This window comes from Notolepis coatsorum, assembly GCF_963971535.1.
Source record: "Notolepis coatsorum genome assembly, chromosome: 19".
Lineage (NCBI taxonomy): Eukaryota > Metazoa > Chordata > Actinopteri > Aulopiformes > Paralepididae > Notolepis > Notolepis coatsorum.
In genome coordinates, this window is record NC_140183.1 from 36622373 (window position 1) to 36643367 (window position 20995).

Consider the following 20995-nt stretch of genomic DNA (forward strand, 5'->3'; position numbering starts at 1 on the left):
CTGACGTGAGTTTCAGCGTTTTTGTTTATCATTTTCGATACAAACTGCTCTGATCAATATATCACCCATACTACATGAAGCATCTAACGACTATCACGGAATTATAAACGACCCCCCCCCCTACGTTCACCCGCGCATGATCAGTCATAACCCTTAGGACCATGTGCAGTTGACATTTTTAATATAGCGTTGATCGGTATCAAACTGCATTTGATGATCTAATATATGCATTTGTGCCTATATCTCACGTTCTGGGAAATACTGCAGAAAACGATAAAAACATTTATACTCTAGGCGGTATTTTCGTATGAATGTGTGAATGACAAAGTAAAACGTTCCTACATCCTGAACGATAGATAATCGATGTTGAATGGGCCATAGTAATGTCAATTTAGCAATACAATTTAAAAAGTTATAGCCCTGCAAAGAAGGTGAACATCTCCATAGACTTACAGTGCTGGCAGAGATCAAACAGCGATGGATATAAGCGTGGCAGAGAATGGGTTAAACAACATTCCTGTGTAGTCTGGAATATCACTGTATCACTGACAAACAGTAGAATTAAACAACATTCATGTGTAGCCTGGAATAGCACTGTATCACTGACAAACAGGCAGCCTAATAGTAACCTGAAATCATTTATAACAGAAAAAAGAACAAACACGTTTATTTCTTTAACAAGAAACATCATGTCTTAACTGAAATACAACCAAAGTCTGTTATTAGACTCCCTCTATTTGAAGTTCTTTCAGCTGAGCTTGGTGGGTATTTGAATAAGTGTTGACTGTGTGACAGTAGGGGTGTCTCACCATCTTGTCCTGAGTGGGAAATGGCTTCTCTTGGATCTCTTTGACCTCTTCAGTAGGTTTTATCTCCTGGACACATAACAAATGAGTAATCAGCTTAACTACGTATGTAACATATACACCCTGACAATTAGAGTTTGAATGGGGGGGACTTTTGTTGTGATTGACTAAGATATCATAACTGAATTCGAATAAAATCTAGTTTTAAATGTTTACCTAGAAAAAAAAGAAATCTGCAAGCCAGCTTTGCATGAATTACCTATAAAAACTTTACTTACTTTACTCAAAAATTATAATATGTAGTAAACATTTCATCTTCATCTTCTATCTTAGCTCTACAGTATTTTAGTGTAGCTATGATTATGAAATGGTATTCAGTATAATTTGAACATCCAGGTCTTGTTTTGGCTAAACTGCAGCTATCACTTGGGACTTATAATATGTAATAAGGAATTTATTTATTCATTTTTGCTTTATTATCTCATTAGCTGCCAGAATTCTTTTGGATATATATAATAATTTCCTATAACTTTTACAGGCCCGGAAAATACAATCCATTCTATGACATTACAGGACATTCCAGGACGGTGGGAAGGTGGACATAACCCTTTCAGGTGTACGTTTGTTTTTGGGAATGTTCTTTCAGAATTATATATTGCAATTCAGGAACTCCATACCCTTCAATAGTAATTGATACATCATTGTTATTAACTCTTTGGAATGGCCTGCCTCGGAACCTCTGCTGCATTTACAGTAGATTCACTTTTAAAAAGAATCTTAAATTGTTTTTAAATTGTTTTTAACACTGTAAAGTAATTTTTTTTTTTGTTTTACACTAATGTAATTTTAGCTATCTTAATTGTTACAGTAGTTTCATTATGCATTGTGTGTACTGACTTTTAATAATTTTGTTTTTGCAATAGTGATTGTTTTTGTATGTTTTTTTGTGTGTGGACCCCAGGAAGACTAGCTGGTTGCTATCGCACCAGCTAATGGGGATCCCTAATAAAATAAAATCAAAATCAAATCATTAAGAGCGTTCAGTTCTCAAAATTCTGTCTCACATATGAGTTCAACTGGAAGGGTTAATGGTGCTTGACTGGGACCAGTCTGGAGAGGCTCACTGACCGTAGTGGCCCTGAGGACTCTTCCACTCCTGGTCCTCTTGACGGACATCTCCACGTTGGAGGGGCTCTTCACCAGAGGGGTTCCCTTAGAGGGGGACAGCTGGTGAGGTGAGAAATCGCAATGAGTGGTTGGAGTGGCCATTGTATTCATGTTTACACTGTGCCTTCACTGTGCTGCTTGGGGGACTATTCACATCAAACATATTCAATTTCTCACACATCAAAGGTCTTGTCCTGTCTTTAACCTGTTAAGTGGTAGCCCTATTTTCAGAAATTTCGCCTAAAGGTACATGCCTAAGTAAATGGAAGATTGCTCCACTTCTGCAAGGTCAATTTGCATGTTCTTGGTATCTAGGAACATCTAGGGACCTGGGGGCAGTGCCGTCTGGGAGAAATGCGAGGCCCTGTGCAAGATTTAAATGCAAGCCCCCCCCCCCCCCTAAAGGTAAAAAATAAATAAAAAATGTATATATATATAATTTTTTTTTGCATACAGTCAACGTATTCTTAAATAATAGCACTGCCCGAGGCTGGGCATAGAGTCAACATATTCTTAAATAATAGCGCTGCCCGAGGCTGGGCATATGATACAGTCAACGTATTCTTAAATAATAGCACTGCCCGAGGCTTAGTGGCACTGCACCTGTACAGTCGTACACCTGGCAGTAACAGGGAAAATGTGCATAAAACACCCCTGAAACCTGATAAACAAGCTTAAAGCCAGGTACATTTTTCAAACACGACATGCAGATTTGCAGTTTTGCCTTATTTGAATCGAACTCTATAAGCTTAGTACACACGTCACAAACTGCACAAGCACAGTATGAGCAGACCCTGTTGCATGATGCAACACACCGAGTGAGAGAGAGAGACCGAGTGAGAGAGAGACCGAGCGAGCGCGAGAGAGCAAGAGAGAGAGCGCGAGAGAGAGAGCAAGAGAGAGCAAGAGAGAGAGCGCGAGAGAGAGCAAGAGAGAGAGAGCGAGAGAGAGCAAGAAAGAGAGAGAGAGCAAGAGAGAGAGAGCAAGAGAGAGAGACCGAGTGAGAGAGAGAGAGAGACCGAGCGTGAGAGAGAGCAAGAGAGAGAGCGCGAGAGAAAGCAAGAGAGAGAGAGCAAGAGAGAGAGAGCGAGAGAGAGAGAGCAAGAGAGCGAGAGAGAGTGCGAGAGAGAGAGAGCAAGAGAGAGAGAGAGCGAGAGAGAGAGAGCGAGAGAGAAAGAGAGCGCGCGAGAGAGAGAGCGCGAGAGAGAGACAGAGAGAGAGAGAGCAAGAGAGAGAGAGAAAGAGAGAGAGCAAGAGAGAAAGAGAGAGAGCGCGAGAGAGAGACAGAGAGAGAGAGCAAGAGAGAGAGAGAGAAAGAGAGAGCAAGAGAGAGAGAGAGAGAACAAGAGAGAGAGAGCGCGAGAGAGAGACAGAGAGAGCAAGAGAGAGGAGAGAGAGAGAGAGAGAGAGAGAGAGAGAGATCCACGGCGGGAACAGAATAGATTGCATTAAAAACTCACTCCAAGAGGAAGGAGACAACCGTGGAGATGACAAAGTTCACCAGTCCATATTGTCCCCCCCGTTGGGATGAACTTGGGAGTCTGTTCCTAGTTTATCTGCCACACGTTAGCACTCGATAACGTAGCTAACGCTAGTTAGCTGTCCCTGCCGCGTGAACACTTAAGGTAACCTACTTGCGTTCAGCATTTCTCTGATTGGCCACGACGCCCACGTGACCGCGCGCTAGCCCGCCCCCTTATCGCCGCCTGCCGCTCCTGTGTGTTGCTCGCGGCACGAGCGGCAGAGGTCCTTCGCGGAAATAAAATGCGGAAATGTAATGTTATGTTCGAATCGAATCGCTAGAATACACAACATATTTATCAAAACAACTACCAGATTCACTCATAACGTTATTTCGCGTGACAACACAGCACAGCTGTCAGAAACTGCCCATTGAGGGGGTTTGAATCACTGTACATCAGTGGAGGCTGCTGACTGATTAACTAGAAACTGTACATATAGAGTTAAGTGTACTGTACAATACAGAGTTAAGTGTGTACTGTACATACAGAGTGTAGTGTACAATACAGAGTTAACTCTGTATGTACAGTACACATTTAACGCTGTATGTACAGTACACTCTGTATGTACAGTACACACTTAACTCTGTATTGTACAGTACACTCTGTGTTGTGAAGGGCCAGATTAAACCGAATATATATATTTATTTATATATATATATTTAATTGTATTTGTATATTCTCTAATATTCCCTGATATCCCTTGTATATTCCTTGTACAATATGCATTGAATATCCATTCTAGCCTACTGAACATCCCTTAATAGTCTCCATTCTACTATTGGTCGAGACCTTGGTGCCAGGCTGCCATACCCCTCAGACCCAGTTCAAACGTACCGCTCGACATGTACGAACAAGTCCTAGTTCCGCGTAGGAATTTGGCTACCGCACCACTAATGGGACTATTTGTTCATGGTGCGTATATATACTGCGCTACTAAAGTAGGACTTTCTTTTCAGTCCAGTTTCTTACCCTCCAATAGAGTCACAGACGTAAAGCCTCCCCGCGATGCCACGTGTGGGAGTAAGGCCAAGTTCGCCTACCATCGGTATTGAGACATCGTGTATATTAATATTTGAATAGTCATATTTGGCACTATATCGTCGAGTTGGACGTAGTCTATTAAGCTAATAATAGTCTGTTAATATATAGTGCTTCGTGCGGTGAGAATACTACCGTAGTCAGTACCCCATCGTTTCGGGCAGAGAACTGGCTGCTTACCCAGGGTGGTTGACCCTATGTGAAGCTGCACCCGAGGAGCCCCAGAGCCGACGAGCGAGTGGACCTGTATACCGGATTATTCTACCGACGACAGCCCGCCTTCACAGGCACGGATTATGCTTTGGATACTTTGATTATTCTATGGATAAAGACCCCCGACACTACCGTGTGTTGGAACCCCCCCCCCTGGAGAGGACGCGAGGTGAGGAGACGCTCTGCAAGACGAGGTCTCTCCACATCTCTCCCCCGTGGACCGGAGAGAGCCGGCCCACAAAGAGTCCACCTGCTTTCATCTGTGGTCCAAGGATCGCCGGCGCATTGAACGGCACTACAGTGGGTTCTCCTGGGATACCCTTGGCCGGACGAGGCAGCTGGATTCTACCCCCCCCCCCCTCCTACTCCTGTCGGCTTACAAGCGACCGGATTAACCCCCTCTAGTGTATCCAGCCTATAATCATTAAAGTATCATTGCTGTTATTCCTTAACTATTCCAGGTCGTATATTTACCACCTGCGCCTTCAGAGATTGGACATTATCTATTGATATACCGACGAATACTCCTTGCCATAAAAGTGCATACTATTTCAATTCATAAATGTAATTAAGTGATTAAGTGTTTAGTCTACACACCATCGCTGTGTAGGCAATAAAGACTTGTTTCTAATTCGTACATTTGTGTTGGATCCGTTTCATCTACGTGAGAGTGTTCATGATAATATATTTATGCCGTGTACTGGGTGGCCGAATATTAAGTACAAAGGTAGTGGTAGTAAGTATCATATCTAGTAATACAGTCAGGGAATTGTACCCCTCAGTTACAATTGGTCCTTCGAGCCGGATGGTAATTAGTGTAATATTAATATAGTGTTATTAATATTGAAATGGCCTATTATGAACACTCCACGAAACGATCCTCCTAACCAACGCCCGCAGCGCGAACGACGGCTCCCTCAGTACTTAGAGGCTTACGCTGTCAGTCAACAACCTAGTCTTCTACTAACAGTAAACGCGGTAAAACTAGAAAGTAAAAGTATGTCTAACCCCAACGCCCAGACTACCCCGACCATAGAGGCCCCTACGGGCTCTAATGTAACTGACCAAGTTCACGGTGGGGACCAGTGGGAACCAGACATGACTTCACACCCCGCCAGTACTGAAGAAGTAGTCCCCGATGAGTCCCGGGAGGAATACAACGCTACCGAGAGAGAACTCGGCACGGAAGAAGACGGGGAGAGCACCGTGGAGATAGAGCTCCAAGGCTCCGCAAGGAGTACCCCGAGGGAAGGCTCCCCTATACAACCGCCTTCTCCCAGCGAGGCAGAGAGGACCCTACAGCAGGCCTTCCTCATCAGCCTGAACGCCGCTGCTGAACGCGACCGACTGCAGATCCAGCAGCGGAGCGAAGAAGAGCAGATACGTCTAGAAATAAGACGCATTCAGATGGAAGAGAATGTGGCCCGAGAACGAGCCGGTGCTCAACGGGACGCAGAGCGCGACAGACAGCAAGCGCAACTAATAGAACAGCTGATCAGACGGACAACACCCTCTCCCTCCGCCAGAGGCTCCAGGAACTCGTCTAGACACACCTCCAGGGCGGCATCCCCTAGCCGAGTAAACAACCCTGAACTTGACCAACAGACGAGGTCTATACCCCCCACAGACCACCTCCCCCCACCGGTCCAAGCGAGACCTAGCAACCGGGAAGGAGCAGCATATCCTGTGGAGAGGCTAAACCAGAGACTACAAGCACTGGATGACCTAACTGAAGACGAAGAGGAAGAGGAGGAGAACCACGCCCGAAGACAGCACAGTACTCTACCGGACCAGGAGGTCCGGTACAGCCCAGGCTATACTCCCACGGAGCTGCGCTACAGACCCCCGACTCTATACACGGGTGAGCACGACGCACGACCGCACCGAGGAACAGCACCTGGACAAGCGGGCCATGGTACACTGCCGGTACCAGCCCATACCAAGAAGCGGGAGGAGACTCGCCTAGGAGGCCTCTCCCCCAACGCTCGCCGATGTATCCACAGTCAGCGTCATACATTGGCACGCCTATGGTACCCGACTTCACCCAAGAGAACCGGGCCCAGTATACAGAACTCCGCATGTGTCTGGAGACCATGTTGGTGGATGTATTGGATGAACGCCACAAATACGCCATCCTACTGCAGCACTTAAAGGTGCCCCGCGCACATAATATAGCGCTCGCCTACGCGACTTCCACCACCCCATACACAGCAGCGCTGGTAGCATTGGACCAGAGGTATGGGCGCATATGGGATTACGTGATCCAGGAGATCCGACACATCGACCGCTTACCCCCAGCAATAGACAATCGAGCACTGGACGACCTGTCCATCAGAGTGCAGTCCCTGGTAGGGATGTTGGGAGCGCAAAGAGAGAAGGGGAAGTATGAACTTTACGCCAACTCAAATGTGGAAAGGATCCTGGAGAAGCTGCCGCCCGCTCGTCAGGAGCGCTTTAGGCGGCAGAGGGACCACAGAGACCCGAATGGCCCCGAACCGAACCTCCTCGATCTAGCAGACTTCCTGGCGAGAGAAGTCAGCAGCCTACGGCTAGATACATTCGGACGGAGCACCCCTGGCTCCAGAGAAGGAACCAGACGACTAAATGATGGAAGAAGATCGGTGACTGTGATGCACCAATCGGAGTCAGTACCGAGCAGCAGGAGCCACAGTACCCCCTCCAGAACGGAGAAGTGGAAGATAGTGTGCCCCTACTGTGAGAAAGAACACTGGCTAGCGCAATGTGACTCCTTCCCCAAGCTGAACGCGGAGGAAGCAGGTCAATGGATAAAGTCCAACAAGCGCTGTTTTCGCTGTGCGCGCTCACACATGGCAGCCGAATGCCGCTTAAAGAAAAGGTGCACCAAGTGCGATGGAGCCCATCTGGACATACTTCACGACAGTAACAGACGGCGCCCTTCACCTGCACCATCCAGCCGCAAAGCGAGCGTCATGTACATCGATCCCGCCAGCAGCAGTGGAGCCCGAGTACTCCTAAAAGTAGTGCGTGTGACACTAAGCTACCAGAATAAAGTCCTGGACACTTACGCCGTCCTCGATGACGGGTCAGAGAAGACCCTGCTGCTCGCCTCCGCTGCGGCCCAGCTAGGGCTGCGGGGAAGCGAAACCCAAATGACAATTCGGACAATAAGACGAGATTTGAAGACGATAAAGGGCGAGAATGTCTCATTCTCTATCGCAGCAAGCGGCCAGCCTGAGCGACGGTACCAGATTGCAGACGCTTTCACCAGCCAAGAAATAGGACTGTCGCGGTACACATACCCCGTCGCCAAGCTGATGGAGAAATATGCACATCTGCGCAAGTTACCGATCCCGCTCATAGACAATGCTATGCCGACCCTGTTGATAGGCTCCGACCATGCAGACCTCATTGTCCCGATAGACCGGGTTCATACCGGACCCCGAGGCTGTCCTGCAGCAGTCGAGACCCGTTTGGGATGGACTCTCCAAGGCCCGCTCGCCAAATCTCTCAACCGAAGTACAGCCACTAGATGTCTCCACTCCCGAGTCACAGAGGGAGAAACCGCACTCCTGCAACACGTAGAGCGGCTATGGAGCTTGGAACAAATGCCCTTTAAGAATGGAAAGAAAGACATTCGCTCTAAAGATGACATTTACGCCATTCACCTCCTCGAGACAGGGACCAAGAGAGTCCCGGTCAACGGCGTGTTGAGATACGCCACGCCACTCCTGCGGCGAGAAGGAATGCCTACTTTCCACGCCAAGACAGACGCCATAGAACGGTACCTGCTGAACACGGAGCGGCGCTTAGCCAAGAACCCCGCCCAAGAGAGTGTATACCGCGCTGAGATTGAGAAGCTCATCACAGCGGGACACGTCACAAAGATGGACATTAAAGAGGCTGACCAGACCACTGAATCGTGGTACGTGCCCCACCACAAGGTCCATCACAACGGTAAAGACCGCATAGTATTTAACTGCAGCTACCAGATCGGATCCCAAAATCTGAATAAAGAGTTACTGCCCGGTCCCACACTCGGCCCCTCCCTACTCGGCGTTCTACTCCGCTTCCGCCAGGAAAAGGTGGCCATCAGCGGGAACATTAAAGGAATGTTCCTGCAGGTGAGATTAGTAGAGGCGGACAAGCCCCTGTTACGGTTCCTATGGAGAGAGAAGCCAGGAGATGAGCACCCAGCCATCTACCAATGGGAAGTCCTCCCCTTCGGAACGACGTGCAGCCCCTGCTGTGCGACATTTGCACTACAGAAACATGTAGCAGAGGACCCAGCAGCGGACGAAGAGGTCCGACACAGCGTAAAGAACAGCTTCTACGTAGACAACTGTCTACAAAGCCTTTCAACCCAGGAAGAAGCCGAGGCTCTCCTGATTAAACTCTGCGCCTCATTGATCAAAGGCGGCTTTGATCTCAGGCAGTGGGCCAGCAGCGATCCGCAAGTACTGCGCAGCCTCTCCTCCGAGGACAAGGCAGCCAGCAGCGAGACCTGGATGGCTACAATCCCGGGAGAAGCCCAGGAGATGACCCTGGGATTGGTGTGGCGATTCAAAACAGATTCGCTTCACTACAGACACAAGCCCCTGACTACGGAGCAGGGAAGGCCGGCGGCGGCGCCGACCACCAGACGGAGTGTGTACACAACACTCGCCCGACAATATGACCAGCTAGGATGTATTCTACCGTACACCACCAGGGCAAAAATGATTGTACGAGCATTGTGGGACAAGGACCAGGGCTGGGACGACCCCATTCCCGCACACCTTGCATCCACCTGGAGAGAGTGGGAGATGGAGCTCCACTCACTCCCAGGCGTTAATATGCGCCGAAGCTACTTCCCACCCACGGTGAGGCCAGAGACATGTAAAATGGACTTGCACGTCTTCAGTGACGCCTCAGAGGTCGCATACGGATCAGTAGCCTACTTGCGGGCCCAAGACCAAGGGGGAGAGATCTACACAGCATTTGTCCTCGCCCGCTCGCGAGTAGCCCCACGCAAGCAACAATCTATCCCACGTCTAGAGCTCTGCGCAGCCCTAGCCGGAGCGCACCTAGCCACGCTCATCCAACATGAGCTCACCATACCGGTGTCTAGAACAATCCTGTGGTCAGATTCCACGACGGTACTCGCCTGGATCAAATCGGACTCATGCAAGTACAAAGTCTTCGTGGGAGTCAGAGTCACCGAGATTCAAGACTTAACCGAAGAGTTAACCGGAGAAACAGAGTGGCGCTACGTTGATACAAAACAGAACCCAGCTGACGTCATCACCCGGGGGATGCCCCTGGATGACCTCACCCGTCGCAATGTCTACAGTGACGGCCCCGCATTCCTAAGACTCCCGGAAGGACAGTGGCCCATGCCTATCCCGAGGGAAGCCAGTCCAGAGGAGGTGGAAATTAAGAAGTCTGTGTTCTGTGGATTGAGCACCGTAGCCTCCACCGACCCTAACATAAACGATTGCACGTCCATAGAGAGTGCACAACAAAGAACATTCCTGCGGTACCACCCGGAGTGCAAGTCCCCCGCTGATATGTCAGCAGCTAACTACGAGGAAGCAGAATTGCTTCTACTGCAGCGAGCCCAGAGAGACTCGTTCCCCGATGAATTGGCCTGTCTACAGGGAGGAAAGCCCGTCCCATCCGACAGCAGATTAATTCATCTGGCCCCCGAGAGCGACGCTCATACCCTCATCAGAGTGGGTGGTCGCCTACGCAGAGCCCCCAATCTACCGGATGACATTAAATACCCGATCGTATTGAACAGCCGACACAAGGTCACAGAGCTGATTATAAAGAAATACGATGAGGATGTACATCACGCAGGAGCAGAAAGAGTCTTCGCGGATATCGACCCAGTTACCCCCAACACACTCCTGATGGGGCGGCTAGATCCCACATTACCCCAGACAATGTACCGGCCTGAAGAAGCGAACGGCCGACGAATGTGGAGGTACAGCCAAGTATTAGCCGACAAGTTTTGGAACAGTTTCCTACTGCACTACCTACCGTCTCTACAGACCCGCCAGAAGTGGGTAAAGGAGAGAGACAATTTGACAGAAGGAACAGTCGTCATGATTATTGATCAATCACTGCCCAGAGCTATGTGGCCGGCCGGCCGCGTAAGCAAAGTGATCACCGGTGCCGACGGCAAGGTCCGAGCAGCTGAAGTGCTCGTCCAGGGTCGCACTTACACCCGTCCCGTGGCAAGGCTCATAGAACTGCCTCGACTCCCAGACACAATCGATGATGACCATGACCCTACAACCCTATGACTTTGTGAAGTTGACTGACCCCTACAGCAAACCCTTATGTGTAAATAGACAACGCGATTAATCTGTCTCTGTTTAACTGATTAGGTCCGGGACCTATTCAGGGGGTGGCTGTTGTGAAGGGCCAGATTAAACCGAATATATATATTTATATATATATATATATTTAATTGTATTTGTATATTCTCTAATATTCCCTGATATCCCTTGTATATTCCTTGTACAATATGCATTGAATATCCATTCTAGCCTACTGAACATCCCATAATAGTCTCCATTCTACTATTGGTCGAGACCTTGGTGCCAGGCTGCCATACCCCTCAGACCCAGTTCAAACGTACCGCTCGACATGTACGAACAAGTCCTAGTTCCGCGTAGGAATTTGGCTACCGCACCACTAATGGGACTATTTGTTCATGGTGCGTATATATACTGCGCTACTAAAGTAGGACTTTCTTTTCAGTCCAGTTTCTTACCCTCCAATAGAGTCACAGACGTAAAGCCTCCCCGCGATGCCACGTGTGGGAGTAAGGCCAAGTTCGCCTACCATCGGTATTGAGACATCGTGTATATTAATATTTGAATAGTCATATTTGGCACTATATCGTCGAGTTGGACGTAGTCTATTAAGCTAATAATAGTCTGTTAATATATAGTGCTTCGTGCGGTGAGAATACTACCGTAGTCAGTACCCCATCGTTTCGGGCAGAGAACTGGCTGCTTACCCAGGGTGGTTGACCCTATGTGAAGCTGCACCCGAGGAGCCCCAGAGCCGACGAGCGAGTGGACCTGTATACCGGATTATTCTACCGACGACAGCCCGCCTTCCCAGGCACGGATTATGCTTTGGATACTTTGATTATTCTATGGATAAAGACCCCCGACACTACCGTGTGTTGGAACCCCCCCCCCTGGAGAGGACGCGAGGTGAGGAGACGCTCTGCAAGACGAGGTCTCTCCACATCTCTCCCCCGTGGACCGGAGAGAGCCGGCCCACAAAGAGTCCACCTGCTTTCATCTGTGGTCCAAGGATCGCCGGCGCATTGAACGGCACTACAGTGGGTTCTCCTGGGATACCCTTGGCCGGACGAGGCAGCTGGATTCTACCCCCCCCCCCCTCCTACTCCTGTCGGCTTACAATAGGGGTGGGAATCACCAGTTTCATCATGATACGATACGATATCGATTCTTTGGACAACGATACGATATTTGCCGATATCACAAAGTCTCTCACGATACAATACGATACGATTAGATTCAGGTGCCTGCGATCGATATGAGATGATATCATATGCCCATTTAACACAATCAGTTATGAGACTCGCCACAGGATTTTCAAAATAAGAGTATCGATATGAATCGATCTTATTACATCGCATTGATCCGATTCGATCATTGATAATTACATCGATGTATCGATCTGGATCGATGTATCGTCCCACCCCTAGCTTACAAGCGACCGGATTAACCCCCTCTAGTGTATCCAGCCTATAATCATTAAAGTATCATTGCTGTTATTCCTTAACTATTCCAGGTCGTATATTTACCACCTGCGCCTTCAGAGATTGGACATTATCTATTGATATACCGACGAATACTCCTTGCCATAAAAGTGCATACTATTTCAATTCATAAATGTAATTAAGTGATTAAGTGTTTAGTCTACACACCATCGCTGTGTAGGCAATAAAGACTTGTTTCTAATTCGTACATTTGTGTTGGATCCGTTTCATCTACGTGAGAGTGTTCATGATAATATATTTATGCCGTGTACTGGGTGGCCGAATATTAAGTACAAAGGTAGTGGTAGTAAGTATCATATCTAGTAATACAGTCAGGGAATTGTACCCCTCAGTTACACTCTGTATGTACAGTACACACTTAACTCTGTATGTACAGTACTCACTTAACTCTGTATGTACAGTACACACTTATTGTACAGTACAGTACACTTAACTCTGTATGTACAGTACACACTTAACTATGTATGTACAGTACACTTAACTATATGTATTGTACAGTACACTCTGTATGTACAGTACACACTTAACTCTGTATGTACAGTACACTCTTAACTCTGTATGTACAGTACACTCTTAACTCTGTATGTACAGTACACTCTTAACTCTGTATGTACAGTACACTCTTACTGATTAACTAGAAACTGTACATTGTAACGCAACGTTATATAATGTTATTTCGCGTTTTTATTCATAACGTTATTTCGCGTGACAACACTGTACATCAGTGGAGGCTGCTGACCAAATTTTTAGGTGAAGCACAAATTATTATATTATATATTAAATTATATTTTTTAAACATCCCCAACGCTGCAAGACCCCCATTCCTCCCAGGTGTCAGGCTCCTCATTCGCTTCCATTCATTTTGGGGACCATGTTTAAATATCGGAGATGAACGTTATTTCGATTGATATGAATAGCTAGTTACGTTTATATAGAGAGATGATAAATTAATTAAACGAAAAAAAAATTGAAGTGATTCGAACTTGTCACCGACTGACCATAGGCTCTCCAGCAAGCTGACGAACAAGTTGAGCTATCCGTCGATATTAAAACTGAGTGACGAATGTATAATTTACACTTGTGCCAATTGCCTACTTATTATTAAGCTAGGTATTGCGCGAGCGTTGCTTGATTAACCTGCGTGGTTATTATGTAGGGGGGATTACGAATGCATAATGCCGCGGCAACCTATTAATATTACCTATGCGACCTACAGTATGTGACACATTAAAGATGGCGGCTTGCGTTCTGAACGAGCGTATTCGCGAAGGAGAGCGCTCTGCCGCGGGGGCGTGCTAGGCGTGGTCACGTGGGCGTCGTGGCCAATCAGAGAAACGCGGAACAAAACGCTGAACGCAAGTAGGTTACCTTAAGTGTTCACGCATCCCTGCCTTTAGCTAAGCCGACATGGCTAGCCTGACTGAACTTTCTAACACGCAACAACTTTCATCTTCAGTCCATCTGCCAAACGTCCTCTTCGTCTTGGCATAACCTAATCACTATACTTGGTATTGATAAGCTTACGGCACGTGGCGTTATTTCTTCTGCTCCGATGCTGCACAGCGCTCCCGTGGATAGCGCCGAATAGTCAGACCCCGTACCTGTAACCCCTCCCCTTGTTGAAACCAATAGTATATCTGCAGAGCCGCAGAGCTCCAATAGTGTATCTGCAGAGCCGCAGAGCTCCAATAGTATATCTGCAGAGCCGCAGAGCCCGGAACAAGTCAGACACATTCTACAAACGTGTCTAATGTGAAATATATAAGCATGTAAGCAAAACTAGATTTTAGGTCTGTGATGGAAAGTGATTGTTAACATTCTATTTTTTTTTATTAAAAAAATTAAAATGTAAAAAAAATTAAAATAAAAAAAAGTTTTAATTTAAAAAAATAATTGTGAGGCCCCCCTCCCCGCGAGGCCCTGTGCGACCGCACTGCTCGCACGCCCCTTGAGGCGGCCCTGCCTGGGGGTATGTATTTCCAGTGTCAGAAATATTGTGTCTGTTACTAGGCTTGAGTAAATTGTAATGAAGAAAAGGAGAATATAAATTATGATTTATTTTTGCATCTTTGACGGTGAATAACACCATGTTAAATCTGCGGGGTAAGAGATTTCGCTCACTGAGCTCATTCACAACCTTGAGATCAAGTGTAAAAAAAATCTAAGCAAATGAATAAAGGGAAGATGATTAAACAGAAGGATTTGTAGATAAATAAATGATAATCGATTTTAATTATGAATTCATATTTGACCTTGAACCACGTGACCTTATTATGGCCAAATCATACATCTATGGATAGGGAAAAGGCTCCTCTTTCCAATGGCAGGGTTGAATCTGGATTTAGTCATTTCCTTGCGGTTTTACGATAAAAGAGATATAATTAGCATTTTTTCAATAAATTCGTATTTCCGATAAATCGTATAAAACATTGGTAAAAATGAAAATATACACTTTGACTACTGTTTTGATAGGGTTATGGTCTTTACTCTTGGCTACAAAAAATAAAATAAAAAAAACATTAAACTCTTAACATCCAAGGGCCCACATGTGGGCCCTCATGAGGACGATTCGCGATGCCACTTTGCCGACCTCTAGTGGCTCGGGTGTGTATTTCTTTTAATACAATATATAGATAGAATTAAAGCCCTATTTGTTGCCTGTCGATTGCCCTTTCAGGTGACAAAACCCGTTCAGCGGTTCTCGAGTTACATGCCGATATGTGAGGCGTGCCCCAAAGTATGCAAAAGTACACATTACCACCCCCGACTCCCGGGGCTCTAGCTCTGTCAATCATTTGGCGATCTCGAAAATCTTTGCACAGGGTTGTAGCCAATGTGTGGCTTTCCAATGATACCCCATGATATGATAATTGGGGATCTAATACGGTCTCTATTGATCGATTTATGATACAAAAAAGCAGCTTACAGCTTAACAGGACGTATTTTACTGGACATTCACACATTTGTAACCTTGCACGGCAAGAGATCACATTATGCGCTTGTGCCCGAACCACAGAGGATATAGGCCGTAAGGTGAAGGCTGTATCGTTTCATCCCGTTCCCACCTCGGCGGACTACACAATTTTCACTCTGGGTGAAAGATATATTGGCGTAGATTTAGGAACAAAAAGTTCTCCATTGACAAACTAGCCCATTTTGCGCAATCATAATTTTAAAGTCGGGACTAGATCTTTCCTCGCGAACGGATACTTGGTCACCAGAGTTTTATTTGATGTAATTGGTGCGAGTTCAGTCACTTATCTTGTGCTCGACCAATTGCTTTCTTTGTTGCGAGGATACGGCCATCCGGTGTCAACAAATTACATCCACAGAGTAACGTTACGGACGAAAATTTACAAAACACACCTTCTAAAGTTCGCAAAAAGGTTTCTAAACAATGTTATATGCATCTCTTGTCCGTTCAGAAAGAATGTGTACAAGATTTTACACAGGGATAGATATAGAAACTGCGACGAATGGTGGCTTAACCCAGGGGTTCCCAAACTTTTCAGGCCGGGGCCCAGAAAATAAGGCGTCAGAGAGCCGCGGCCCAATGCACATCGTCTGGCTTTTTTTTTTTTTTTTTTTTTGCCAGGCGACCGATTTTTTAAGCCAAATATCACTTCAATCCTATTAAGTTAGTTCAAGTTAGTTATTCATTTATATGTGCTATTTATGAGAGGGCTAACTTGTTGCAAAATAATAATGATAATAATAATAGCCTCATTAAAATACTATTGTTGCTTCGGTTGTTTTCAGCGTTTTATGTGCATAATCTGTTATTTAGTTTGAAATGTTCGTTGAAATAAGTAGATTTTTAGTTTTTGTTTATTTATTAAGTTAATATAAAACCATATAGTCACATTTTAGAATACAATAGAAAAGAATTTTAGAATACAACTAGAAACACTGTCCTGGCCTGCTTCTAAGTTCAGTGGCCTGACAAAAAAAATTAAAATAAAAAAATAAAAAATAAAAAAATAAAAATTTTTTTTTTTTTTATTTTTTTTTTTTTTTTTTTTTTTTTAATCATCTCGCGGCCCATCCGTGGCTGCTCGCGGCCCACCTTTGGGTCGCGACCCCGACTTTGGGAACCACTGGCTTAACCTACCAGGCCAGAATCATACCATTATGGAGACATACAACATTGTTTAGAGATAGATTTGTGTCATAAATGTCATGATATATATATGATATAATGGGGACCCTGATGTAAACAAGACAAACGTCTTTCTCTGGTCTGCATCCCCTTAACAATTGTGTGTATTGAGCCGTACTGTATTGTACCCATTCTGCAATCTGTTAAATAAAGTTTTCATTAATTCATTCATTGTATGTCGTGTATGTCATAAATGTCATGATGAATTGAAAATGCGGGACCCTGATGTAAACAAGACATATTTGAGTTGCCTTAACTGAGAACTGTAAGTCTTAGCCAACTGAAAACATTTGAGTTCATCAACTTGAAAACATGTAGGCAATTGATTGCCTAAACTTTTTAAAGTTCTGGTAACTTATTAGGGGTTACAGTGCATGAAAGGCACTGTAAAGTCACAACCCCAATAGATCCCAATAAGTGCTGACACCTAAGCCTAGCTACACTAATATGAAAAGTTTACTATTTGATGCTATGCTGAGAGACAGTTTAGCTGTGTTTTTGTTTACTTAACTAGCATTCTAGTTTTCTTCAGATACTGTATGCCATCTAGTTAGCCCCCCCCCCCCTCCCCTAGGGGTGCATAGCTAGCTCTATTGTCCTAGTCACTAGGACCTAGTGTGTGTGGGGGGAGGAAGAGGTGAGGGTATACACAACACAAGCATTGGTTCTGAAAGCTAACAACTAGCAGAGCTACATAAACATCACTGTAAACAATAAAACTAGATGGCATACAGATGAGAAGCACGTTCAGTCACAGACGCATACCCCCTGACACTCAACTAACCGCCTCAGTCAGTCCTTCATACCAGCGGCCATCAGGCTCCACAACAGTGGGCAGGGACTGCTGCCAGACATGAATGAATGAATGAAAACGTTATTTAACAGATTGCAGAATGGGTACAATACAGTATGGCTCAATAATACACACAATTGTTAAGAGCGTTGAGTTCTCAAAATTCTGTCTCACATATATGAGTTCAACTGGAAGGGTTAATGGTGCTTGACTGGGACCAGTCTGGAGAGGCTCACTGACCGTAGTGGCCCTGAGGACTCTTCCACTCCTGGTCCTCTTGACGGACATCTCCACGTTGGAGGGGCTCTTCACCAGAGGGGTTCTCTTAGAGGGGGACAGCTGGTGAGGTGAGAAATCGCAATGAGTGGTTGGAGTGGCCATTGTATTCATGTTTACACTGTGTCTTCACTGTGCCGCTTGGGGGACTATTCACATTTACAACTGCTTGAACGATAATGTTTTGACACTAAAATCAATCATTCTAAAGTTACCATTTTTTTTTAAATTATTATCTGAGAGATCTTATCATTTCTCATTTAGCTTGTAATCAGGCAAATTCTCATTGTTGAGAAAATATTACGTGTTTATAGCCTATAAAATCATATTACAGAAAATTGCATTACTTGTACCAGGAATGTTCACTATTGTGTATGTGTGTGTGTCTCTGTGTGTGTTTAAGTTGTACTTTTATTAGTCCCCTTGGGGGAAATTCGTCCTCATTTGACCCATCCCTTTTTTATTTTTTTTGGTCTTTTTCCCCCTCCATTTTCCTCCGATTTTCTCCCATCCCAATGTTAGTCGTATGCCAATTCCCAGTCCCTTCCTGGTCGCTGCGCTTTACCCCCCACAGTCAGATCATTTTTGGGAGAGTGGAGGCTACCACGTGCTTCCTCCGACACACGTCCAGCCAATCACCGCTTCTTTTCACCTGGCAGCGCGGATTCTCATTGAGAGGGCGTAGCGTGTGGGAGGACCACACTATCCCCCTCACGTCCAATCCGCGCTTAGCAGGCGCCCCGACCGAACTGTAGGAGTCGCTGTTTACAACGACCCGGACCCACCCCGCCAGCTTCTCCCACCCTCTGATACAGCCAATTGTATCAGTGCAGACGGCCAGCCAAGCTGGTGACAACCCCGGAGCTGTGAGCTGGATTCGAACAGGCGAACCAAGCTCACAGCTCCGGGGCTGGTGACGAACGCAATCTCCGCTCGACCACCTAACCGCCTCTCATTTGACCCATCCTAACTATTTAGGAGCAGTGGACAGCCACACAGTGTGGCGCATGGGGACCAACTCCAGTTATAATGCCAGTACCTTGCTCAAGGGCAACGGCAGGAGTATATACCTATAGCATGTGTTTTTATGATGAGGGAGGCAATCAGAGTACCTGGAGGAAACCCACACAAACATGTGGAGAACAAGCCAACTGCACATAAGCTGGTTTGGACCTGGTTTGGTTAAGACATTCTTGCTGTGTGAGGCAACAGTGCTAACCACTGCTCCACCATGCCAACACTGTGTGTGTGTGTGTGTGTGTGTGTGTGTGTGTGTGCGTGCGTGCGTGCGTGTGTGTGAGGTGAGCTCACAGTGGTCTCCTCACACTCCTCCATCTTCTCATGACAGGTCAACTGGACTTCTGTGTTTAACAAAACATATCAAAGGTCTTGTCCAGTCCTTTAAGACGTATTTGACTGGACATTCACACATTTGTAACCTTGCACGGCAAGAGATCACATTATGCGCTTGTGCCCGAACAACAGAGGATAGTGCTAAAGATTTAAACATATTCAGGACCTTCTGTCCATATTCAAAAACATGTAAGGTCATATTTATTTACAATAGCAAATCACACTGTTGCAAGTTAAAGGAAGATAAACTGAAGGTTCACCTGAGAAGTGTGAGTTCTCGCTGTCCGTCTTCTCCACGTCCTCAATCACATGGCTCTTTATGACATTATGTCCATGTTAACCAAACAAAAACAGTAAAACAGTAGAGTTCTAGGGAGGTGCACACGTAACTTTGTTGTCGCTCTGAGCGAATAATTGATTATTGGATGTTTGTTGGCTTCCATCAGTAGATACTATTGGGCCTCACAGTGCTCAGTATCATTGTTCAGATTGAACTGAGTGAGTAGTACACTTTGTTGGCTTGTAGGTAAATCAATTTGCGTGTACAGTTTTGAAACAGGAATAGATTTTCTTTCTTTCCAACGATAAACATATCTTTAAGACAAGAATGTCTCAACAAGACAAATCAATTGAAAGTCAACTATAGAGCTCTCAGTCCTAAACTGTAAGTATCAGCCAATGTTATCAAGTACAGAGCCCCGTCCATTCATTTCACTCAACAGCATATACTGTATATAGACAATTAATTTAGGGTCACAAAATTAGATACAAATCTATTTTCTCCATAACATGCTTCTACAGTTATGGACTCATTCAAATCTCAACTAAAATATCACATCTTCACCAAATGTATCAATGACTCGAAAATTTAGCATTATATATTACATATTAAATTATTTTATGTTTTCAGAAAACCTTTAATTTCTCCTGTTGGGAATCAAACCCTAACCTTAACCCTAACTTTATGTCTTAACCATAACGATTAAGCGAATGTTAAAAACTAACCTCAACTCTAATCACAATTACATAGTGGTGAGAACACTCGGCCGCGACCGCAATGATTGTTGGCTCAACTCCTGGTTGTGGCGTTTGTTTTGGACTCATGCCGATATACTATACGTAAATATATTTACTTATGGCTATAATTATGTACCTATTTTCCTGTTTACATTTTCTGATGAGACCATGTTGCAATATCTGTGTGTCCCTAAACAATATTTTTATTTAGACACATCATTTAGACACATGATTCCTGATAGCCCAGATGAACCCACAAGGACTGACCTGCTCCATGGTGCTCTGCCTCACAGACACCTCCTCCTTCTCCACCTCCTCCCCAACCTGTGTACAATGGTGGGCAATACAGTTGTCAAACAAGAGCAATACAAGTCCGTTTTGGAAAGGTTTTGAACAGCCAACATACTTATACCGGTAGTTATATTGACATTCTGTGACATGTGGAATATAATGTATTACATGTGATAAGTACACAGCCTGATCTTTAACCCTTGTGTCTGAAAACTAAAGTGTTACACTCTTCTGAAAAGGGACCAAATGGTCCTCTTCAAAAACACCATACAAATATTATCTGTTGAAAGAATTTTATTCAACTTCAGCCCTGATCATAACACCAAATATTAAATTAATTTGATAAGTTTAACCCTTTAAATGCCAGTTTGTGTGATGGCATCACTAATTATTGTTAAAGAAACTACAAAAACAAATGCAAAGTGGATTTTTCTGGGGGGGATTATCACAGGCTAGCATAATATGTCAATCATTAGCAACAACACTGATTTTGATGGATTTTCTTTTTTTGTAATGTCAGATTGAAAAAAAAGACTCCCACTCTTCTGAAAAGGGACCAAATGGTCCTAT

General features: G+C 45.3%; 1 protein-coding gene across 2 annotated transcripts in view; it reads right to left on the reverse strand.

The window, feature by feature from the left end:
* Window positions 1–20995, reverse strand: part of hormad1 (HORMA domain containing 1) — a 66439-nt gene that overhangs the window by 4514 nt on the left and 40930 nt on the right. Inside the window, exons 11-16 of one of the 2 annotated variants that reach the window (XM_084336129.1) lie at window positions 20402–20458; window positions 19378–19432; window positions 19076–19125; window positions 17729–17827; window positions 1935–2033; window positions 810–875 (exon numbers count right to left, since the gene is read on the reverse strand). In XM_084336129.1, the coding sequence (XP_084192255.1) occupies window positions 810–875; window positions 1935–2033; window positions 17729–17827; window positions 19076–19125; window positions 19378–19432; window positions 20402–20458 (426 nt within the window). The remainder of the gene's footprint in view (window positions 1–809; window positions 876–1934; window positions 2034–17728; window positions 17828–19075; window positions 19126–19377; window positions 19433–20401; window positions 20459–20995) is intronic. The other variant, XM_084336130.1, reaches the window with a different exon arrangement.